At 47.9% G+C, this 23,593-nt stretch overlaps 1 protein-coding gene across 7 annotated transcripts in view; it reads left to right on the top strand.

Annotated features, from left to right (window-relative positions):
* Positions 1–23,593, top strand: part of NTM (neurotrimin) — a 1,318,058-nt gene that overhangs the window by 1,087,279 nt on the left and 207,186 nt on the right. For all 7 annotated transcript variants that reach the window (XR_010188690.1, XM_063943614.1, XM_063943616.1 and 4 more), the window contains exon 5: positions 17,309–17,443. Coding sequence is in view for 6 of the 7 variants with exons in the window: in XM_063943614.1 (XP_063799684.1) it covers positions 17,309–17,443 (135 nt within the window). In the remaining variant the exon portion in view is untranslated. The remainder of the gene's footprint in view (positions 1–17,308; positions 17,444–23,593) is intronic.

Raw genomic sequence — 23,593 nt, 5'->3', positions numbered from 1 at the left:
GACTTGGGATCCGGCTCATTGTAGACTCTGAAACTTTTTCTGCAGTGGGTAGCTGTTACTTATTGTTTTCAAAATTCAAATTAAATAATGGTACTGCGGATTAATAGATATATGAAGTATCTCCTTTGGACACCTGCATGTCAACAGCCCCTGGGAGATGTTGTCATCCTTATGTAGTACAGGAGCAGGATGTGTCCAGAGCTGGCTTTGCTGGTATTATACAGGCGTGCAATGTGTCAGCTGGCGTTGTCTGCGATGTGTCAGCGGCACGGTTCGTCCTGCTAATACAGGTGCCATTGCTGTCACAAGGTTCCGGGGTGGTATCCGCAGCATTACTGTTTCTCCAGCACACTGGGAGATTTGGGAGCTGCGTGCAACCTTTTACTTTGTTTTGTTTGAGAAGTTAATTAAACTTCACTGGATTTCAAGTTAAAAAAAAATACCTGTGATTTATGATACGTTAATGGGCTCCCAGTGCCGTGATAACCGAGTGGAGGTGAAACCAACACAAAGAGAACTCCGCAGTCCCATCAGTGAGACGCCGCAGGATGTGACATATCTTATAATAAGGAGACAGGGTTCTCTGTACCTATTATCTCCAGAAATATTATGTTAATTTGGAGGAATACTCTGATAAATGTCCCTATTTAAAAATAAAATTCCTTCACCAAGTTTATTTTTCCAGTAGCTTCTCCACTTTGTGACAGTAGTTAAAAATTGCTGACAAATAGCTGCTCTGCCCCCGGGGTGTGCACTGGCATCGTTCATCACAGTAATCACATCACACCTGAGTCTGGCTTGTGGTACCTGCAGGCTGTGCGGCTACTCATTATGCCGGGATCACACCTGTTGTTCTCATCAGCCCAGACCATGCCACCACCCTGCTCCTGCCACCACCCTGCTCCTGCCACCACCCTGCTCCTGCCACCTCCCTACTCCTGCCACCTCCCTGCTCCTGCCACCACCCTACTCCTGCCAACTCCCTGCTCCTGCCACCTACCTACTCCTGCCACTTACCTACTCCTGCCACCACCCTGCTCCTGCCACCTCCCTACTCCTGCCACCTCCCTGCTCCTGCCACCACCCTACTACTGCCAACTCCCTGCTCCTGCCACCTACCTACTCCTGCCACCTCCCTGCTCCTGCCACCACCCTGCTCCTGCCACCTCCCTGCTCCTGCCACCACCCTGCTCCTGCCACCTCCCTGCTCCTGCCACCTCCCTACTCCTGCCACCTCCCTGCTCCTGCCACCACCCTACTACTGCCAACTCCCTTCTCCTGCCACCTCCCTACTCCTGCCACCTCCCTGCTCCTGCCACCTCCTTACTCCTGCCACCTCCCTGCTCCTGCCACCACCCTACTACTGCCAACTCCCTGCTCCTGCCACCACCCTACTCCTGCCAACTCCCTGCTCCTGCCACCTACCTACTCCTGCCACTTACCTACTCCTGCCACCACCCTGCTCCTGCCACCACCCTGCTCCTGCCACCTCCCTACTCCTGCCACCTCCCTGCTCCTGCCACCACCCTACTACTGCCAACTCCCTGCTCCTGCCACCTACCTACTCCTGCCACCACCCTGCTCCTGCCACCTCCCTGCTCCTGCCACCACCCTGCTCCTGCCACCACCCTGCTCCTGCCACGTCCCTGCTCCTGCCACCACCCTGCTCCTGCCACCTCCCTACTCCTGCCACCTCCCTGCTCCTGCCACCACCCTACTACTGCCACCTCCCTGCTCCTGCCACCTCCCTGCTCCTGCCACCTCCTTACTCCTGCCACCTCCCTGCTCCTGCCACCACCCTACTACTGCCAACTCCCTGCTCCTGCCACCTACCTACTCCTGCCACCACCCTGCTCCTGCCACCTCCCTGCTCCTGCCACCTCCCTGCTCCTGCCAACTCCCTGTTCCTGCCACCTACCTACTCCTGCCACCTCCCTGCTCCTGCCACCTCCCTACTCCTGCCAACTCCCTGCTCCTGCCACCTCCCTACTCTTGCCACCACCCTGCTCCTGCCACCTCCCTACTCCTGCCAACTCCCTGCTCCTGCCACCTCCCTGCTCCTGCCACCACCCTGCTCCTGCCACCTCCCTGCACCTGCCACCTCCCTGCTCCTGCCACCTCCCTACTACTGCCAACTCCCTGCTTCTGCCACCTCCCTGCTCCTGTCCTCTGCCACCATCCTGCTCCTGCCACCTCTCTGCACCTGCCACCACCCTACTCCTGCCAACTCCCTGCTCCTGCCACCTCCTTACTCCTGCCACCTCCCTTCCCCTGCCACCTCCCTGCTCCTGTCATCTCCTGTCATGTGCCAGGCTGGTGTGGGATGCTGGGTTAGTATTATGAAAGGTCTTATCCTTTTTAGTGTAAGGTGTTGGTTTAGGTTTAGAATGCCTCCATACCTTCTTTGTGCTAGTTTGTGGTGTTAGATTGTACCTGCTCTTCTCGGTGTTGGTTCAGCACATTGGGTCAGGATTAAAAATATCTTAATATCTGCTTAGTCCTAGTTGGACATTAGGATTATAATGTCCCCATCCCTACTACAGTAAGTGTTAGTTTGGGGTACTGGGCTAGTTTTGTAATGCCCCCATACCTGCTTAGTATAAGCTTAGGGAGTACATCCCCCAGTTCCTTCTTAGTACTAGCTTGGGATATAAATGCCCCTATAACTGCTTAGTATGAATTTTGAGTGTAAATGCCACCTCCTGTACCTGCTTAGTATTAGTTTGGGGTATTAATGCCCCCATACCTTCTTAGTACTAGTTTGGGGTGTACTATTTTGGTGTATAAGTGCCCCCATACCTGCTTATTACTAGTTTTGAGGTGCTGCATCCTGATAAATGTGCTCCCTGATGATCTAGTAAGGACGCTTGCTAAGCATGAACTGATACACAGCCCCCTATACCTGCTTAGTACATACTGATAAATATACCCCCTGATGATCTAGTAAGGACGCTGGCTGGATGTGCACTGATACACAGCCCCCTATACCTGCTTAGTACATACTGATAAATATACTCCCCTGATGATCTAGTAAGGACGCTTGCTAAGAATGCACTGATACACAGCTCCCTATACCTGCTTAGTACATACTGATAAATATACTCCCCTGATGATCTAGTAAGGACGCTGGCTGGATGTGCACTGATACACAGCTCCCTATACCTGCTTAGTACATACTGATAAATATACCCCCTGATGATCTAGTAAGGACGCTGGCTGGATGTGCACTGATAAACAGCCCTCCTATATCTGCTTAGTACATACTGATAAATATACTCCCCTGATGATCTAGTAAGGACGCTGGCTGGATGTGCACTGATAAACAGCCCTCCTATACCTGCTTAGTACATACTGATAAATATACTCCCCTGATGATCTAGTAAGGACGCTGGCTGGATGTGCACTGATACACAGCCCTCCTATACCTGCTTAGTACATACTGATAAATATACTCCCCTGATGACCTAGTAAGGACGCTGGCTGGATGTGCACTGATACACAGCCCTCCTATACCTGCTTAGTACATACTGATAAATATACTCCCCTGATGATCTAGTAAGGACGCTGGCTGGATGTGCACTGATACACAGCCCTCCTATACCTGCTTAGTACATACTGATAAATATACTCCCCTGATGATCTAGTAAGGACGCTGGCTGGATGTGCACTGATACACAGCTCCCTATACCTGCTTAGTACATACTGATAATATACTCCCCTGATGATCTAGTAAGGACGCTTGCTAAGCATGCACTGATACACAGCTCCCTATACCTGCTTAGTACATACTGATAAATATACTCCCCTGATGATCTAGTAAGGACGCTTGCTAAGCATGCACTGATACACAGCTCCCTATACCTGCTTAGTACATACTGATAAATATACTCCCCTGATGATCTAGTAAGGACGCTGGCCGGATGTGCACTGATACACAGCTCCCTATACCTGCTTAGTACATACTGATAAATATACTCCCCTGATGATCTAGTAAGGACGCTGGCTGGATGTGCACTGATACACAGCTCCCTATACCTGCTTAGTACATACTGATAAATATACTCCCCTGATGATCTAGTAAGGACGCTGGCTGGATGTGCACTGATACACAGCTCCCTATACCTGCTTAGTACATACTGATAAATATACTCCCCTGATGATCTAGTAAGGACGCTGGCTGGATGTGCACTGATACACAGCTCCCTATACCTGCTTAGTACATACTGATAATATACTCCCCTGATGATCTAGTAAGGACGCTGGCTGGATGTGCACTGATACACAGCTCCCTATACCTGCTTAGTACATACTGATAAATATACTCCCCTGATGATCTAGTAAGGACGCTGGCTGGATGTGCACTGATACACAGCCCTCCTATACCTGCTTAGTACATACTGATAAATATACCCCCTGATGATCTAGTAAGGACGCTGGCTGGATGTGCACTGAGACACAGCTCCCTATACCTGCTTAGTACATACTGATAAATATACTCCCCTGATGATCTAGTAAGGACGCTGGCTGGATGTGCACTGATACACTGCTCCCTATACCTGCTTAGTACATACTGATAAATATACCCCCTGATGATCTAGTAAGGACGCTGGCTGGATGTGCACTGATACACAGCTCCCTATACCTGCTTAGTACATACTGATAAATATACCCCCTGATGATCTAGTAAGGACGCTGGCTTGATGTGCACTGATACACAGCCCTCCTATACCTGCTTAGTACATACTGATAAATATACTCCCCTGATGATCTAGTAAGGACGCTGGCTGGATGTGCACTGATACACAGCCCTCCTATACCTGCTTAGTACATACTGATAAATATACCCCCTGATGATCTAGTAAGGACGCAGGCTGGATGTGCACTGATACACAGCTCCCTATACCTGCTTAGTACATGCTGATAAATATACCCCCTGATGATCTAGTAAGGACGCTGGCTGGATGTGCACTGATACACAGCTTCCTATACCTGCTTAGTACATACTGACAAAATATACTCCCCTGATGATCTAGTAAGGACGCTGGCTGGATGTGCACTGATACACAGCTCCCTATACCTGCTTAGTACATACTGATAAATATACTCCCCTGATGATCTAGTAAGGACGCTGGCTGAGATTGCACGGATATACAAGTAGCCCCCTATACCTGCTTAGTACATACTGATAAATATACCCCCTGATGATCTAGTAAGGACGCTGGCTGGGATTGCATGGATATACAAGTAGCCCCCTATACCTGCTTAGTACATACTGATAAATATACCCCCTGATGATCTAGTAAGGACGCTGGCTGGGATTGCACGGATATACAAGTAGCCCCCTATACCTGCTTAGTACATACTGATAAATATACCCCCTGATGATCTAGTAAGGACGCTGGCTGGGATTGCACGGATATACAAGTAGCCCCCTGCATCACCTTCATTTCCTCTCTGTGTGTCTGTGCTTCCCATTCAGTCCTCCGGTGTCTCCTCCTTACCTGTATAATTCATTTTTCTTTGTTCCAGCTGACATTCATTTTGTCACTGTTTTGGCAATATCACTTACAATCTCTGTGTCTCTAAGTAATTGCCCCCTCTCACTGAGTGAGGCTGTCACCAGTCTCATGTCGTCTTCCTCCGTTTCTGTAGCCCCCCCTGTAGTGTTCGCTATTCATTTCCATTGCTATCAGTGTTTCTGGGCTGATACTAGCAGCTGCGCGTCCTGAAGTCCCAGGGCAAGAGCAGGGAAGGGAAGAACATCTTCTGTATTATCAATACAGGGGCCCCAGTGCGATGTTCTGCAGTTACATTGTCTTCTGTATTCCACGTTTGCGCCACTGGGGGTGTTTTCTTATTGGCATATTGTGTTGTAAATTTGGTAATTTATTCTGTCCTAGAAACCTGTGATAAACAGCTGTATACTCAATTTCTATTCATGTGGAGCGACTTGTAGACTTATCAGCATATGTGTGTCAGGGGTCAGTGCTGTATATGCCAATACGTTGTGTGTGTCAGTGTCAGTATATGTCATTGTGTGTCAGGGGTCAGTACTGTATATGCCAGTATGGTGTGTGTGTTGGTTCAGCATTGAATAATATTTACATCCGGTTGTGTCAATGTGTATCAGTATACTCCAGTGTATAAGTTGGTACATGTCCGTGTGTAACAGTATGTATAAGTGTGTATTGGAGAGTATCAGTATGTGTAACTATGTGTGTCAGTATGTAACAATAAATATATGTGTTAGCAGAGTATCAGTACAGTATACAGTATATACATCATTGTGTGTCGGGGGTCAGTGCTGTATATGCCAGTATGGTGTGTGTGTGTGTGTCAGTATATATCATTGTGTGTCAGGGGTCAGTGCTGTATCTGCCAGTATGGTGTGTGTGTCAGCATATGTAATTGTGTGTCAGGGGCCAGTGCTGTATATGTCAGTATGGGGTGTGTGTGTCAGTGTCAGCATTTGTCATTGTGTGTCAGGGGTCAGTGCTGTCTATGCCAGTATGGTGTGTGTCAGTATATGTCATTGTGTGTCAGGGGTCAGTGCTGTATATGCCAGTATGGTGTGTGTGTCAGTGTCAGCATTTGTCATTGTGTGTCAGGGGTCAGTGCTGTCTATGCCAGTATGGTGTGTGTGTCAGTGTCAGCATATGTCATTGTGTGTCAGGGGTTAGGGCTGTATATGCTAGTATGGTGTGTGTCAGTGTCAGCATTTGTCATTGTGTGTCAGGGGGGTTCCTGTCTATAGACAGATAGTTCAAAGATAGACAGTCATTAGTTAGACACTATATGGTCGACAGTCAAAAGTCAGACAGGGTCAAAAGTCAGACAGGGTCAAAAGTCAGACAGGGTCAAAAGTCAGACAGGGTCAAAAGTCAGACAGTCAAAAGTCAGACAAAAAAATGTTTGATTTTTCTGTTTTTTACAACTTTTGCCTCATTTACTATCCATGTCACACAAACTATTACCTTTTAGTAAAGTTGTGGTGAGCGAAGCGGAGCGGAATGAGACACCGAGCCCGAAGCGTGGCGAGCAGACAAATTTCACCAATTTTGGGTTAAAAAAATTTGAAAACACAAAAAAAATAATTTTTTGTGTGTCTGACTTATGACCCTGTCTGACTTTTGACTGTCTGACTTTTGACTGTCTGACTTTTGACTGTCTGACTTTTGACCCTGTCTGACTTTTGACTGTCTGACTTTTGACCCTGGCTGACTTTTGACTGTCTGACTTTTGACCCTGTCTGACTTTTGACTGTCGACCATATAGTGTCTAACTAATGACTGTCTATCTTTTAACTGTCTATGAGCTATACCACACCCGTGTCAGGGGTCAGTGCTGTATATATGCCAGTATGGTGTGTGTTGGTTCAGCATTGAATAATATTTACATCCGGTTGTGTCAATGTGTATCAGTATACTCCAGTGTACAAATTGGTACATGTCCGTGTGTATTGGAGAGTATCAGTATGTGTAACTGTGTGTGTCAGTATGTAACAATAAATATATGTGTTAGCAGAGTATCAGTACAGTATACAGTATATACGTCATTGTGTGTCGGGGGTCAGTGCTGTATATGCCAGTATGGTGTGTGTGTGTGTGTCAGTGTCATTGTGTGTCAGCGGTCAGTGCTGTATCTGCCAGTATGGTGTGTGTGTCAGTGTCAGCATATGTCATTGTGTGTCGGGGGCCAGTGCTGTATATGTCAGTATGGTGTGTGTGTGTCAGTGTCAGCATTTGTCATTGTGTGTCAGGGGTCAGTGCTGTCTATGCCAGTATGGTGTGTGTCAGTATATGTCATTGTGTGTCAGGGGTCAGTGCTGTATATGCCAGTATGGTGTGTGTGTCAGTGTCAGCATTTGTCATTGTGTGTCAGGGGTCAGTGCTGTCTATGCCAGTATGGTGTGTGTGTCAGTGTCAGCATATGTCATTGTGTGTCAGGGGTCAGTGCTGTATATATGCCAGTATGGTGTGTGTGTGTGTGTGTGTGTGTGTGTGTGTTGGTTCAGCATTGAATAATATTTACATCCGGTTGTGTCAATGTGTATCAGTATACTCCAGTGTATAAATTGGTACATGTCCGTGTGTAACAGTATGTATAAGTGTGTATTGGAGAGTATCAGTATGTGTAACTGTGTGTCAGTATGTAATAATAAATATAAGTGTTAGCAGAGTATCAGTACAGTATATACAGTCAGTGTGTGTCAGTATGTGTATTGGAGAGTATCAGTACAGTATGTATAAGGTCAATGCGCACACCGCACATGCGCAACTACCCAAACCTTCCATACACTCTCCGACTGGTGAGCTGTATGGCACCTCACTCCACTCAAGCACTGCTCCATTCTAATCAGTATGTATAACAGTGAGTACGGCTGTACTTCATCAGTCTGTCCATAAACCACTCCACTACGTAACTGTGTTGTTTGTAGTTTTGAGGCATCCGCTGGTGTGTACAGTAGCTCTCCCACATCAGTAAACCTGTAAATACATATTTCCAACACCCACTGTGTCTTAGAAGAGACGCTCTGTCTGAGACAGCATTCGATGGTCCAGTGCTGAGGTGCCCGTCTTCAGGTTCCATGGTCTGTGCAATGGAGTGTATGAGCGCTGAGACACCCACCTTCAGTCTGTGTGATGGAGTATATGAGCGCTGAGATGCCCACATTCAGGCTCCTTGGTCTGTGTGAAGTATACGAGTGCTGAGATGCTTGCCTTCAGGTTCTGTGGTCTGTGTGATGGAGTATACGAGTGCTGAGACACTTGCCTTCAGGTTCCGTGGTCTGTGTGATGGAGTATAAGAGTGCTGAGATGCTTGCCTTCAGGTTCTGTGGTCTGTGTGATGGAGTATACGAGTGCTGAGACACTTGCCTTCAGGTTCCGTGGTCTGTGTGATGGAGTATAAGAGTGCTGAGATGCTTGCCTTCAGGTTCTGTGGTCTGTGTGATGGAGTATACGAGTGCTGAGACACTTGCCTTCAGGTTCCGTGGTCTGTGTGATGGAGTATAAGAGTGCTGAGATGCTTGCCTTCAGGTTCTGTGGTCTGTGTGATGGAGTGTACGAGTGCTGAGATTCCTGCCTTCAAGCTCCGTAGTATGGGCAATGGAGTATATGAGCCTGAGCCTGGTCTCTGTGATAGAGTATGAGTGCTGAGATGCCCACCTTCACACTCTGTGGTCTTTGTCATGGAGTGTATAAGTGCAGAGCTGCACGTCTTCGGGCTCCATGGTCTGTGTCATGGAGTATATGAGTGCTGAGACACCCACCTTCAGGCTCCATGGTCTGTGTCATGGAGTATATGAGTGCTGAGACACCTACCTTCAGGCTCCATGGTCTGTGTCATGGAGTGTATAAGCACTGAGTTGCACATCTTCAAGCACCATGGTCTGTGTGATGGAGTGTACAAGCGCTGAAAGGCGCACCTTCAGGCACAGTGGTCTGTGTGATGGAGTATATGAGGGCTGAGACACCCACCTTCTGGTTCCATGGTCTGTTTGGTGAAGTATATGAGTGCTGAGAGGCCCACCTTCAGACACAGTTGTCTGTGTGATGGAGTGTACGAATGCTGAGACGCCTGCCTTCAGGCTCCATGGTCTGTGTAATGGAGTGTACGAGTGCTGAAATACCCACCTTCAGGCTCCATGGTTTGTGTCATGGAGTGTACGAGCACTTAGATGCACATCTTCAGGCTCCATGGTCTGTGTGATGAAGTGTACAAGCGCTGAAAGGCCCACCTTCAGGCACAGTGGTCTGTGTGATGGAGTGTATGAGGGCTGAGACACCCACCTTCTGGTTCCGTGGTCTGTTTGATGGAGTATATGAGCGCTGAGAGGCCCACCTTCAGGTTCCGTGGTCTGTGTGATGGAGTGTACGAGTGCTGAAATACCCACCTTCGGGCACAGTGGTCTGTGTGATGGAGTGTATGAGGGCTGAGACACCCACTTTCTGGTTCCGTGGTCTGTTTGATGGAGTGGATGAGCACTGAGAGGCCCACCTTCAGGCACATTAGTCTGTGCAGTTGCAATGAAGATTTTAAACACTACCACTGACATTAGCATCATCGACATTTCTGGTAGCCTAGGGTCTACTCTAACTACTCTCCTTAAATGCAACTATCCATGGCCTATGAAACAGTAGATCTGCGGTTGACAACACAGCAGCATTCCTAGACATGCCCGGGTCACACCCGTAACACACCAATGAAATGGCCCCTTTTGCGTTCAATTTAGGACATCGCCCAATCCCCATCCTGAAACGCCCAGGGACCACAAACGCCTTCTCATGTGTTAGTGAAGTTGTACATAATTGTGAACGCCATGGGACACTTGGGATAACGTGTCCCGTAGCGGTTTTCAGGACATTTCATGTTTGCCCAGGAGCAAATAATCTCTAAGCTGTGGGAACACTAACACTGCATCCATCTCTCAGTCAGCCCCAATATGTCACAGCCAATTACTGGGAGCAGTAGGGAAGAAGCTGATGAAGAGGACATAAGGATATGGTGTTAGCTTATTGTAGAGTCTCTGTGGAGTTGTTTACAGAAGTACCTACAGGGAGACCCCACCATCCAGGGCTATATACTGTGGGCTGGAGGCGGAGCTGGACAAAATGGGCGTTTGTGCTCCACAGAGGAAAATGAGTGTATTCCCCCGTATGCAGCAATGTGCGTGAGTGGTACTGCTAATCCGCTGCATCATTCTGCGCACTGTCAGCTGTGCCATGCGTGGTGCTAAGGATCCACGACCAGACAGGCGCCTGTCTCTTCCATCCTACCCTGCACAGCCTGCAGCTGCATCAAGTGCGGCTGCCATTGTAATGTGAGTGACTGTGCATCACCCTTACTTGCATACGCAGAGTTCCGGAATATGAGCTGTGTAAATATTAGCTGGAAACGTACGTTTGACTCCCAAGTAGCCCCTGTTGGCACTGTCCAGGTTGCTGCAATAACGTCCTTCACTGCAGTGACCCCGGGAATGCTGTGTATCAGGGAACTCATGGCATGTAACCTGCGAGTCCCCCTGTGCCCCCACCGGAAGTGTTCACAATCAGTAACCCTTCCTTACTAAAGACAGCTGCTGAGTGTTTAGGGGGTTAATGAAGCAGAATAAGCCCCCTGCCTCACGCCGGCTGCAGCTTTGCTGTGCGAATAGTCATACAGTTTTCATTTCCAGATGAATATGCGCCCGACCTGCCGTGAAATGTCCTCCTCGCTGTGCATATTAAGCAGTGCACAGCTTCAGGGCCCATGCATGGTGTCTGTTCCCACAGCATTACGGTGGGACTGCGGTGCCCAGACACCCGGATGGTGCCTGACACACCCGCAGATGTATATGCCTCTCACTCATTGCGGCACTCAGAGTTATGCTCTGACATTGCTTAAATGATTCTACATACAAGACACAAAGGAGCTTATTTATTATTGGTGTGACCGGACGCGCCTCGCTGCACGCGCAAAGTGATCGCTGATTGGTTTTGGGTCTCACGGAACCTGGGCCAATAGCGGATTCCCTCTTACCATCAGTAACCTCCTGTAACTGACTCCACCCACTGTGCAGTGGCTGCCACCACCAGGTACCATCAACACGGCACCTGGAACCGCATTTCAACTCTGGCTCTTAACACCAGCACCTGATACCACTTTCTGCTACTGTATGTACAGTATGTGTAGACACGCTGCTGCCACACTTCCTGACTGGTCTCAGGTGACTGCCACTGGACATTGACTTGGACCAGGCCCTGCACGGTAGTTGTCAGAGGGTGGAGATTGGAGATGCTGTGCTCAACCCAGAACAGCCGAAGAATGGGACTGTGTTTTGAGCAATTAGTTGCAGGATATGGATGCGCTCGTTGTAAAGGCAAGATGTTTATTGCTCAAACATCTCAAAAAAAGGCCTGATTCTGGTTTGTAAGCGAAGTAAAAAAGCACGCAACTGGGCAAAACTATGTTGCACTGCAGGTGGAGCATATGTAACATGTGCAGAGAGATTTAGATTTGGGTGGGTTATGTTGTTTCTGTGCAGGGTAAGTACTGGCTGCTTTTGCATAGAGCCCACAAATGTTAGACAGTTTTATTTTTACACTGAAATTTAGATCTCCGTTTGAACACACCCCACCCAAATCTAACTCTCTGCACGTGTTCCATCTGCCCCACCTGCAGTGCAGCATGGTTTTGCCCAGTTGTGTGCTTTTTTTTGCTGTACTTACAAACATTAATCAGTCCCTGAATCCGTTGCTAAAGGTGCCAAGGACCATTCACAGCATGTAAGATGTTTACAGCAGCATTCTCCTTGACAGTCAGCGCATATCTCTCTCTACACAGGGCTCACAGGCCCTGCTTTTATCCTGTTCTTACACACAATACCACAGGGGGGAATCCACTCTAGGTTTCTACCCAGTCATGCTATCTCACACAATATAAATAAATACAACAGGCATTTTAAGGACGCCAACAACCGGGATAAACCAGTGTCCTCCCTCCTTTCATATACCGGTGCGCTTTTCTAGAACACCCCTTGATTTAGCCTATATACAGAAAACTCCTTAACACTTTTAAAAACACTTTTCTCCAAACCTGGTGGGACACGTTACACACAGACACATAGGAGAGCTCTCAGAAAGGGGTGTAGTATGAGTGGGCGGTGGCCGGGATCCCGACCACCGGCATACCGAAAGCTGGGTGAGCGCTAATGAGCCCTTTGCGGGCTCACTGCGCTCGCCACCCTGCAGGCACGGTGGCGCGCTACGCCGCCACGCTATTTATTCTACCTCCAGGGGGGTCGTGGACCCCCAAGTGGGAGAATATATGTCGGCGGTCGGGATCCCGGCGCCGGTATGCTGGTTTCCACCCCTTGGAAAGTGCTTGTTCACACAGGACTTGGCTAATCCATTCTGTATGATTTACCGGCAGACAGCATGCCGACTGTGAGCATACTGACAGTAGCATCCCGTCTGTCGAAATCCCGGCAGTGGAGTGCTTGCCGCGCTTCAGGGCCGGTGGCGTGCTTCGCTCGCAACAGTTTATATTGCCACTTGGTTGGTGGCGTGGGAATACCCTGTGGAGGTCGGGATTCTTGGCAGCGGTATTTACCAGCTGCCGGGATTCCGGTGTCTGTAACCTGAACACCGGGATATTGACAGCCAGTATTTTAACTGCATCCCCCCTACTGGACCTAGGACAATTACCATATGTCAGCGCCTTTTATTTTACAGTTAAAATACAAACACATCTCAAATATAAATACATTTAAACATGCAGTTCTACAACCATGCATAGAACACTAAATATAGCATGTTAAACACAGTATCCCCTATTAATTTACAGTACATGGCGCCTAGTGCCGATTCGTCCATTTAAAAAATGGCAAACGCACCACGAGTTTATCATGTGGGGCGGGTGTCCGGCCACAATTGAGCTTTAAATATAATTTCTTATTGCGGCAATAAGAAATTAAGTTTCCCCCAGGTGTATTAAAACACACATGCAAGGAAAGCTTATGGGTGGCCATTACTGCGATGTGGAAAAGTAAAGTGACTGCTAATTAAATCACTGTACTTGCTGTTTCTTCAGACCACACTTGTGCAAGCGTCCACAGGCGTCAGCAACCTGGGCCAAGCTTGCTTGCTGAATAGAAACCTGCAAGGACTGCTGTTGTGACCAGAAATAGGGGGATCTGCTGCAGTACCCCTTACATACATCCTAGGGAGGCTTACATTGTGTGGCCATTTTCTGGGGAATTTCCTGAAAATGATCTTAACAAATATCCCCCTATCCTAGGGCATAGCTGCAGTACCATAGCTGTGATGAGACTCAGAGGTGAAGGGCCATCTTCCCTGTCACAGTTAATTTATCACCATTGGGTGAGACATGAGGGCCTTTAGAAACGTTTGCTTGTGGCTTATAATATATCTATTTATGCCCCCAGATCTGCTCATTATAATGTGGTATAAAATGAACCAGAGGGCATTGTAATGGATCATAATATGAACTGGGGGCACTGTATTGTGGCACAATATGAAGTGGAAGAACTCTAGTGTGGCATAATATGAACTGGGGGCACTGTAATGTGGCATAATATGAAGTGGTGGCACAATATGAAGTGGAAGAACTCTAGTGTGGCATAATATGAAGTGGGGGCACTGTAATGCGGCATAATATGAAGTGGTGGCACTGTAACGTGGCATAATATGAGCTGGGGGCACTGTAATGTGGCATAATATGAGCTGGGGGCACTAATGTGGCATAATATGAACTGGGGGGCACTGTAATGCGGCATAATAAGAGCTGGGAGCACCGTAATGTGGCATAATAAGAGCTGGGGGCACTGTAATGTGGCATAATATGAGCTGGGGGCACTGTAATGTGGCATAATATGAGCTGGGGGCACTGTAATGTGGCATAATATGAACTGGGGGCACTAATGTGGTACAATATGAAGTGGGGGCACTGTAATGGGGCATAATATGAACTTGGGGCACAATATTATAATGTGAATTGGGGTACTGTGCTTTATAATGTGTTCTGGCAGCCCTATAATGTCACATAATGTGAATTGTATGATGCATACAATTAACAACTGCTGCGGAGAGGCATCTCTCTAAGAACATTGGGATGGGCCACTTCAAAAAGTTGCTATGGGGCCCACAAAAGTTCTGGCTACGCCCCTAGGAGAGCAGCTTGGTGCCTTGCTGTATTGTATAGAGATGCAGCAGCTGAGGATACGAGGAACATGCACATATGGGAAAAGATGCCATTTGTGTGCTGCAGTGTTGGGTGTATGGAGATGCTATGTATCTACATAGGTAAGGTAAGGTTCATTATACTGTGCAGTCAGGATGCATTGTAAGTAGTGAAGCAATGTGAGAGTATATATAATATAAATACAGCTAGTGTATGCATGATAATGTACCAGATTACCACCAGCAAAGCATGTAACACAAGAGCACAGTCTGGGACCTGTTGTCTAGAGGAGGGGGTGAACCACTGGGGATTTGCCCTGTACCCCTGTGGGCCGGTGTGACCGTGGCTAGTGTTTTCTGGTATCCAGTCTATAGAGCTACACTAAAAATGTCTACAGTCAATAGGTCAACCACTAATGGTCAACATACATTAGGTCCACAGGGTCAAAACGTTGACATGTAAAAGGTAGACAGTTCAAAAGGTCAAAAGGTGAACATGACAATGGTTGACACACATATGGTCGACACAAGGTTTTTTGTTTTTTTTTCAACTTTGTCATACTTTACCATCCACGTGGACTATGATTGGGAACAGTAATCTTCCCAAAGCATGGCGAGTGTAGCGGTACATTAATGCGGCTTGTTTGTGGCCGAAAAGTGACAAAACACTAAAAAAAATTTTTTCAATTGTGTCTACCTATTTTGTGTCAACCATTTCAATTTTGACCTTTGACTCTGTCAACCTTATCTACCGTCTACCTGTTCCATGTTGATGTTTTGACCCTATTGCCCTAATGCACGTTGGCCATTAGTGGTCGACCTATTGACTGTAGACCTTTTTACTGTAGATCCAATAATCCACACCCGTGTTTTCTAGCGTGGGTGTTAGGATTACAGACCTGTGTCTGTAGGGGTGGCTCAGGCAGCAGATGCTAAGGTTCTCCAGCGCCTTGTAACATACATATCAAACAGGTTTGCTGTGTCGGCTGCAGGGAAATGAACGTGCTTTCTATGGCCCTCATTCCGAGTTGTTCGCTGGCTAGCTGCTTTTAGCAGCATTGCACACGCTAAGCCGCCGCCCTCTGGGAGTGTATCTTAGCTTAGCAGAATTGCGGACGAAAGATTAGCAGAATTGCGAATAAATAATTCTTAGCAGTTTCTGAGTACCTCGAGACTTACTCCTACACTGCGATCAGCTCAGCCCGTTTCGTTCCTGGTTTGACGTCACAAACACGCCCTGCATTTGGCCAGCCACTCCCCCGTTTCTCCAGACACTCCTGTGTTTTATCCTGGCACGCCTGCGTTTTTCCGCACACTCCCAGAAAACGGTCCGTTTCCGCCCCGAAACACCCACTTCCTGTCAGTCACACTCCGATCACTTCAACAATGAAAATTCTTCGTTCGGACGTGAGTAAATCTACTCAGTTTTGTGCTAAATTACTTAGTGCATGCGCACTGCGTACCATGCGCATGCGCATTTTCGCCTTAATCGCTCCGTTGCGAAAATCGGCAACGAGCGAACAACTCGGAATGACCACCAATGTGTCTTCTCACGGTGCAGTAAGTACGGCCCTCATTCCGAGTTGTTCGCTCGCAAGCTGCTTTTAGCAGCTTTACACACGCTAAGCCGCCGCCTACTGGGAGTGAATCTTAGCTTCTTAAAATTGCGAACGAAAGATTCTCAAAATTGCGATTACACACCTCTTAGCAGTTTCTGAGTAGCTTCAAACTTACTCGGCATCTGCGATCAGTTCAGTGCTTGTCGTTCCTGGTTTGACGTCACAAACACACCCAGTGTTCGCCCAGACACTCCTCCGTTTCTCCAGCCACTCCCGCGTTTTTCCCAGAAACGGTAGCGTTTTTTCGCACACACCCATAAAACGGCCAGTTTCCGCCCAGAAATACCCACTTCCTGTCAATCACATTACGATCACCAGAACGAAGAAAAAACCGTGAGTAAAATTCCTAACTGCATAGCAAATTTACTTGGCGCAGTCGCACTGCGGACATTGCGCATGCGCACTAAGCGGAAAATCGCTGCGATGCGAAAAAATTTACCGATCGAACAACTCGGAATGAGGGCCTACATACCTCACTGCGCTGGTGGCTTTCTGCGCAGCACACACGCCATAAGCAGCAAGTACAGTCCATGAGGCCTCCAGAACCTGTGCAACCAAGACGTTTTATAGAACATGTTACAGTATATTATTTCCTGATCTTTCTTTTTATAGCCCAAGAGCACCTCCTGCTTCCCAGCTCTGCACCCAACCTAGAATTAGCCTGTCCGCTGCTGACACAGAGTGAGGAGAAGGAGTGAGGGGATACGTATCCAATTAACCTCTTCCTTTCTAGTGTGAGAAGAGTGTACTGTACTGATAGCAATCAATTGACCCTCTCCTCTCATCTGTTGTGCAGCCTTGCTCCTCTAATTGCCTATCTCTGCCTCCTAGTAGCACACACTCTAGTGATCAGTGTCTGTGTGTCCCTTGTGTTCCGGGAAGGGTGCTTCCCAAAGGGCTCAGCATGTAAAATACTGTTTGCCCCTTTGGGCCGGTGGCGCAGCAATGCATAATGCTCAGCATGTCAGCCAGATGAGCCATGTAACCACGTATGTTCCTTTCTTACAGCGCACGGCTTCATGAGTGAAGATGAGTACCTGGAGATCACAGGAATCACAAGGGAGCAGTCCGGGCTGTACGAGTGCAGTGCTGCCAATGACGTGTCCATTCCGGATGTCCGAAGGGTTAAAGTCACAGTCAACTGTAAGTGAAGACAATGAGTCTCCTCTTTAAATATTAAGAAGCAGCTCGGAGAGAGATAAGTGCAAAGCTCCGACGTTGTGTTATCGCTGTAAACATATTGGCTCGCCAACGTACAATCAATTGATAGCCGACTTCTGCCGGCCATCATTTCCAAATCTGCTCTCTTTATTGGCTCTGCGTTATTATTCATGGGCTCTCCAGCAAGTCCAGTCTCCACGCACAGACAATAGCCCTTCCCGTCTTCTCAATCCAAACCCTCTGGAAATCCCAAACACTGTTTAGATTCAAGACTATTTCAGCCATTCATCTAGTTCAGAATATTATCTGGGATTACAGTCTTCTGCAGGCCCCATTCCCTCTGACATACTGTATGAGGGTGTCAGTCTGATGGTATTTTATGACCTACATATTTCAATGGAATATTTATATGTCTGCTGTGATGCTGAATACACCTCTATAGTTGTGCATTGCACATTATATGGGGCATAGGCAATAAAGCATCTAATGAAAAAAAGGAAACGGCAGCAACTTTTCTGTGTAGTTTCCGTCATACATTTTTATTTTCTTTATCAATTCAAGGGGATGCACTTTTTTAGGTGGCGGCACAGTGAGGGCACAGAATACCATTTGTATCCATAGGCTGGTAGGCTGCAGTTGCGGTGGATGGAAAGTACAGAAGACCATATGTACTGTATCCATAGGTAGGCTAGTTGCAGTGGTGGTGCATGGAAAAGGTAGAAGTACATTTGTATCCATAGAAAGGCAGGATAGCTGCAGTGGCGGTGCATGTAAAGGATATGTATCCGTAGGAATGCAGGCTAGCCGCAGTGGCGGTGCATGGAAAGGATATGTATCTGTAGGAATGCAGGCTAGCTGCAGTGGTGGTGCATGGAAAGGATATGTATCTGTAGGAATGCAGGCTAGCTGCAGTGGTGGTGCATGGAAAGGATATGTATCCATAGGAAGGAAGGCTAGCCGCAGTGACGGTGCATGGAAAGGATATGCATCCATAGGAAGGAAGGCTAGCCGCAGTGGTGGTGCATGGAAAGGATATGTATCCGTAGGAATGCAGGCTAGCCGCAGTGGCGGTGCATGGAAAGGATATGTATCTGTAGGAATGCAGGCTAGCTGCAGTGGCGGTGCATGGAAAGGATATGTATCCATAGGAAGGCAGGCTAGCTGCAGTGGCAGTGTATGGAAAGTATATGTATCCATAGGAATGCAGGCTAGCCACAGTGGCGGTGCATGGAAAGGATATGTATCCATAGGAAGGCAGGCTAGCTGCAGTGGCGGTGCATGGAAAGGATATGTATCCATAGGACGGCAGACTAGCCGCAGTGACAGTGCATGGAAAGGATATGTATCCATAGGAAGGCAGGCTAGCCGCAGTGGCGGTGCATGGAAAGGATATGTATCCATAGGAAGGCAGGCTAGCCGCAGTGGCGGTGCATGGAAAGGATATGTATCCATAGGAAGGCAGGCTAGCTGCAGTGACAGTGTATGGAAAGTATATGTATCCATAGGAATGCAGGCTAGCTGCAGTGGCGGTGCATGGAAAGGATATGTATCCATAGGAAGGCATGCTAGCTGCAGTGACAGTGTATGGAAAGTATATGTATCCATAGGAATGCAGGCTAGCTGCAGTGGCGGTGCATGGAAAGGATATGTATCCATAGGAAGGCAGGCTAGCCGCAGTGGCGGTGCATGGAAAGGATATGTATCCATAGGAAGGCAGGCTAGCTGCAGTGGCAGTGCATGGAAAGGATATGTATCCATAGGAAGGCATGCTAGCTGCAGTGACAGTGTATGGAAAGTATATGTATCCATAGGAATGCAGGCTAGCTGCAGTGGAGGTGCATGGAAAGGATATGTATCCATAGGAAGACAGGCTAGCTGCAGTGACAGTGTATGGAAAGTATATGTATCCATAGGAATGCAGGCTAGCTGCAGTGGCGGTGCATGGAAAGTATAGAAGACCATATAGTGTGTATCTATAGGAAGGAAGGCTAGCCGCAGTGACAGTGCATGGAAAGGATATGTATCCATAGGAAGGAAGGCTAGCTGCAGTGGTGGTGCATGGAAAGGATATGTATCCATAGGACGGCAGGCTAGCTGCAGTGGCGGTGCATGGTAAGTATAGAAGACCATATAGTGTGTATCTATAGGAAGGCAGGCTAGCCGCAGTGACAGTGCATGGAAAGGATATGTATCCATAGGAAGGAAGGCTAGCTGCAGTGGCGGTGCATGGTAAGTATAGAAGACCATATAGTGTGTATCTATAGGAAGGCAGGCTAGCCGCAGTGACAGTGCATGGAAAGGATATGTATCCATAGGAAGGAAGGCTAGCTGCAGTGGCGGTGCATGGAAAGGATATGTATCCATAGGAATGCAGGCTAGCCGCAGTGGCGGTGCATGGAAAGGATATGTATCCATAGGACGGCAGGCTAGCCACAGTGGCGGTGCATGGAAAATATAGAAGACCATATGTATCTATAGAAAGGCAGGCTAGCTGCAGTGGCGGTGCATGGTAAGTATAGAAGACCATATAGTGTGTATCTATAGGAAGGCAGGCTAGCCGCAGTGACAGTGCATGGAAAGGATATGTATCCATAGGAAGGCAGGCTAGCTGCAGTGGCGGTGCATGGAAAGGATATGTATCCATAGGACGGCAGACTAGCCGCAGTGACAGTGCATGGAAAGGATATGTATCCATAGGAAGGCAGGCTAGCCGCAGTGGCGGTGCATGGAAAGGATATGTATCCATAGGAAGGCAGGCACAGTGGCAGTGCATGGAAAGGATATGTATCCATAGGAAGGCATGCTAGCTGCAGTGACAGTGTATGGAAAGTATATGTATCCATAGGAATGCAGGCTAGCTGCAGTGGCGGTGCATGGAAAGGATATGTATCCATAGGAATGCAGGCTAGCCACAGTGGCGGTGCATGGAAAGGATATGTATCCATAGGACGGCAGGCTAGCCGCAGTGACAGTGTATGGAAAGTATATGTATCCATAGGAATGCAGGCTAGCCGCAGTGGCGGTGCATGGAAAGGATATGTATCCATAGGACGGCAGGCTAGCCGCAGTGACAGTGCATGGAAAGGATATGTATCCATAGGAAGGCAGGCTAGCTGCAGTGGCGGTGCATGGAAAGGATTATGTATCCATAGGACGACAGGCTAGCTGCAGTGGCGGTGCATGGAAAGGATATGTATCCATAGGACGGCAGACTAGCCGCAGTGACAGTGCATGGAAAGGATATGTATCCATAGGAAGGCAGGCTAGCCGCAGTGGCGGTGCATGGAAAGGATATGTATCCATAGGAAGGCAGGCTAGCTGCAGTGGCGGTGCATGGAAAGGATATGTATCCATAGGACGGCAGGCTAGCCGCAGTGACAGTGCATGGAAAGGATATGTATCCATAGGAAGGCAGGATAGCTGCAGTGACAGTGTATGGAAAGTATATGTATCCATAGGAAGGAAGGCTAGCTGCAGTGGCGGTGCATGGAAAGGATTATGTATCCATAGGACGACAGGCTAGCTGCAGTGGCGGTGCATGGAAAGGATATGTATCCATAGGACGGCAGGCTAGCCGCAGTGACAGTGTATGGAAAGTATATGTATCCATAGGAAGGAAGGCTAGCTGCAGTGGCGGTGCATGGAAAGGATTATGTATCCATAGGACGACAGGCTAGCTGCAGTGGCGGTGCATGGAAAGGATATGTATCCATAGGAATGCAGGCTAGCCGCAGTGGCGGTGCATGGAAAGGATATGTATCCATAGACAGGCATGCTAGCTGCAGTGACAGTGCATGGAAAGGATATGTATCCATAGGAATGCAGGCTAGCTGCAGTGGCGGTGCATGGAAAGGATATGTATCCGTAGGAATGCAGGCTAGCTGCAGCGGTGGTGCATGGAAAGGATTATGTATCCATAGGACGACAGGCTAGCTGCAGTGACAGTGCATGGAAAGGATTATGTATACATAGGACGACAGGCTAGCTGCAGTGACAGTGCATGGAAAGGATATGTATCCATAGACAGGCATGCTAGCTGCAGTGACAGTGCATGGAAAGGATATGTATCCATAGGAATGCAGGCTAGCTGCAGTGGCGGTGCATGGAAAGGATATGTATCCATAGGAAGGCAGGCTAGCCGCAGTGACAGTGTATGGAAAGGATATGTATCCATAGGAAGGCAGGCTAGCCGCAGTCATAGGTGTGCGCAGGGGGGGTGCCTGGTGCGCACAGGCACCCCCTAATGTCTGGCACCCCGATCTCACATGCCTGATGCAGTGATTGCCGAGCAGGCTAATTACTGTCCCCTCTGCGCTGCACCCTGCAGGACTGCATTACTGACCGGACGCCTGGGTTAATCAAGGGTGCCACTGCCACTGGCTTTCAAATTCCCAGCTCCACCTCCATGTACAAAAAACAGTGTGATGTGATGTGATTACGTCCATCCATCACACACCCACCTCTCTCCTTCTATGCTATGCCAACGCCAGCCACTGATGAGGAGCAGCATGCAGCCAGCGTTCCTTTTAGGAAGACAAATTCAATACTGGCAGACGGCCGGCAGCAGCTTTGACACGTCACTCGTTTTTCCAGCAGCAGCAGTAACTAGTTTGCGACTGTCAGTGTCAGTGAGTGACTGACTTGTAAGTAAGCTGCTGCAGCTTGCAGGGGAAAGAGAGGGGGAGCCAGACCAGGCTGAGGAGGAGCACTGTAATTGCATGAGTGCCATCAGGGGTGTTTGGTGCACACCACAACATCTGACAATGTATCTGCTTTATTAGGATTGGTACAAAGGTGAATATTTTATATGCGTTGACCATCAATAGATGGTGCTAGACACGCCCAAAAGGCGGTGCTAGACACACCCCTCCGACGGTGCACCCCCTAATAAAATGTGCTGCGCACGCCAGTGGCCGCAGTGGCGGTGCATGGAAAGGATATGTATCCGTAGGAATGCAGGCTAGCTGCAGTGACAGTGCATGGAAAGGATATGTATCCATAGGAAAAAAGGCTAGCCGCAGTGGCGGTGCATGGAAAGGATATGTATCCGTAGGAATGCAGGCTAGCTGCAGTGACAGTGCATGGAAAGGATATGTATCCATAGGAATGCAGGCTAGCCGCAGTGACAGTGTATGGAAAGTATATGTATCCATAGGAATGCAGGCTAGCCACAGTGGCGGTGCATGGAAAATATAGAAGACCATATGTATCCATAGGAATGCAGGCTAGCCGCAGTGGCGGTGCATGGAAAATATAGAAGACCATATGTATCCATAGGAATGCAGGCTAGTCGCAGTGGCGGTGCATGGAAAGGATAGAAGAACTCTTGTATCCATAGGAAGGTAAGCTTACCTTAAGTGCAGCTATTTGTCTTCATAAAAGATCATTCTGGAATTGGTGGTGGCACGTGGAAAAGGCCATTTTTAGTTTTATAAAGACAGAGTAGCCTCCATGACAGGTATTGGAAGCACAAAAGAAAGTTGATGCATTCGTTCAAAACAGGAACAACTGAACTAAGAGTGGAATTATTTATTTTTTAATTTATGTTCCTTAAAAGAAAAACATGACAACATGTTAATATTGGAGCAAAATCATATACACTAGCTTTGTAAATTCCACCCATTGACATAAGGGCAAGCTGGTCTCATTGGCATCTTACTGTGAAAGCACAGAGGTCCATGGTTATGTGAATGATAAAAGCAGATTTGTTTTGGTGACACCTTCAAACATAGGAGAACACATTTATCTATATAAAAGTGTACTAACCCCAGTGAAAGCATAGTTAACACTGTAAGACATTGGCGACACCCTAGTGAAAGCATGGCAGACCATATCTATCTAAATTAACTTGGGCTAACCTCCTTAACCTCTTCAAAGCATGGAAGCCCATGTTCATTGATAGAATGCAAGCTAACCTTGGTCCTTGCATAGTCTTGAAATCATGGTGGACCATATATACTGCTTTTAAGGCAGGCTAGCCTTGGTGACCTCTCATTTAAAGCATTGAGGACCATATTTATCTATATTAAAGTGTCCCAGCCTTGGTGTCCTGTTAATGAAAGCACCGAAGAACATATTTAATGCTAGAAATGTAGCCTCACCTCGAAGACATCCAGTTGAAATCGCAGTAAA

Source organism: Pseudophryne corroboree, chromosome 10, assembly GCF_028390025.1.
Source record: "Pseudophryne corroboree isolate aPseCor3 chromosome 10, aPseCor3.hap2, whole genome shotgun sequence".
NCBI classification, from domain to species: Eukaryota; Metazoa; Chordata; class Amphibia; order Anura; family Myobatrachidae; genus Pseudophryne; species Pseudophryne corroboree.
The sequence above is the reverse complement of the archived record's forward strand: the minus strand, read 5'-3'. Positions and strand labels throughout refer to the sequence as shown.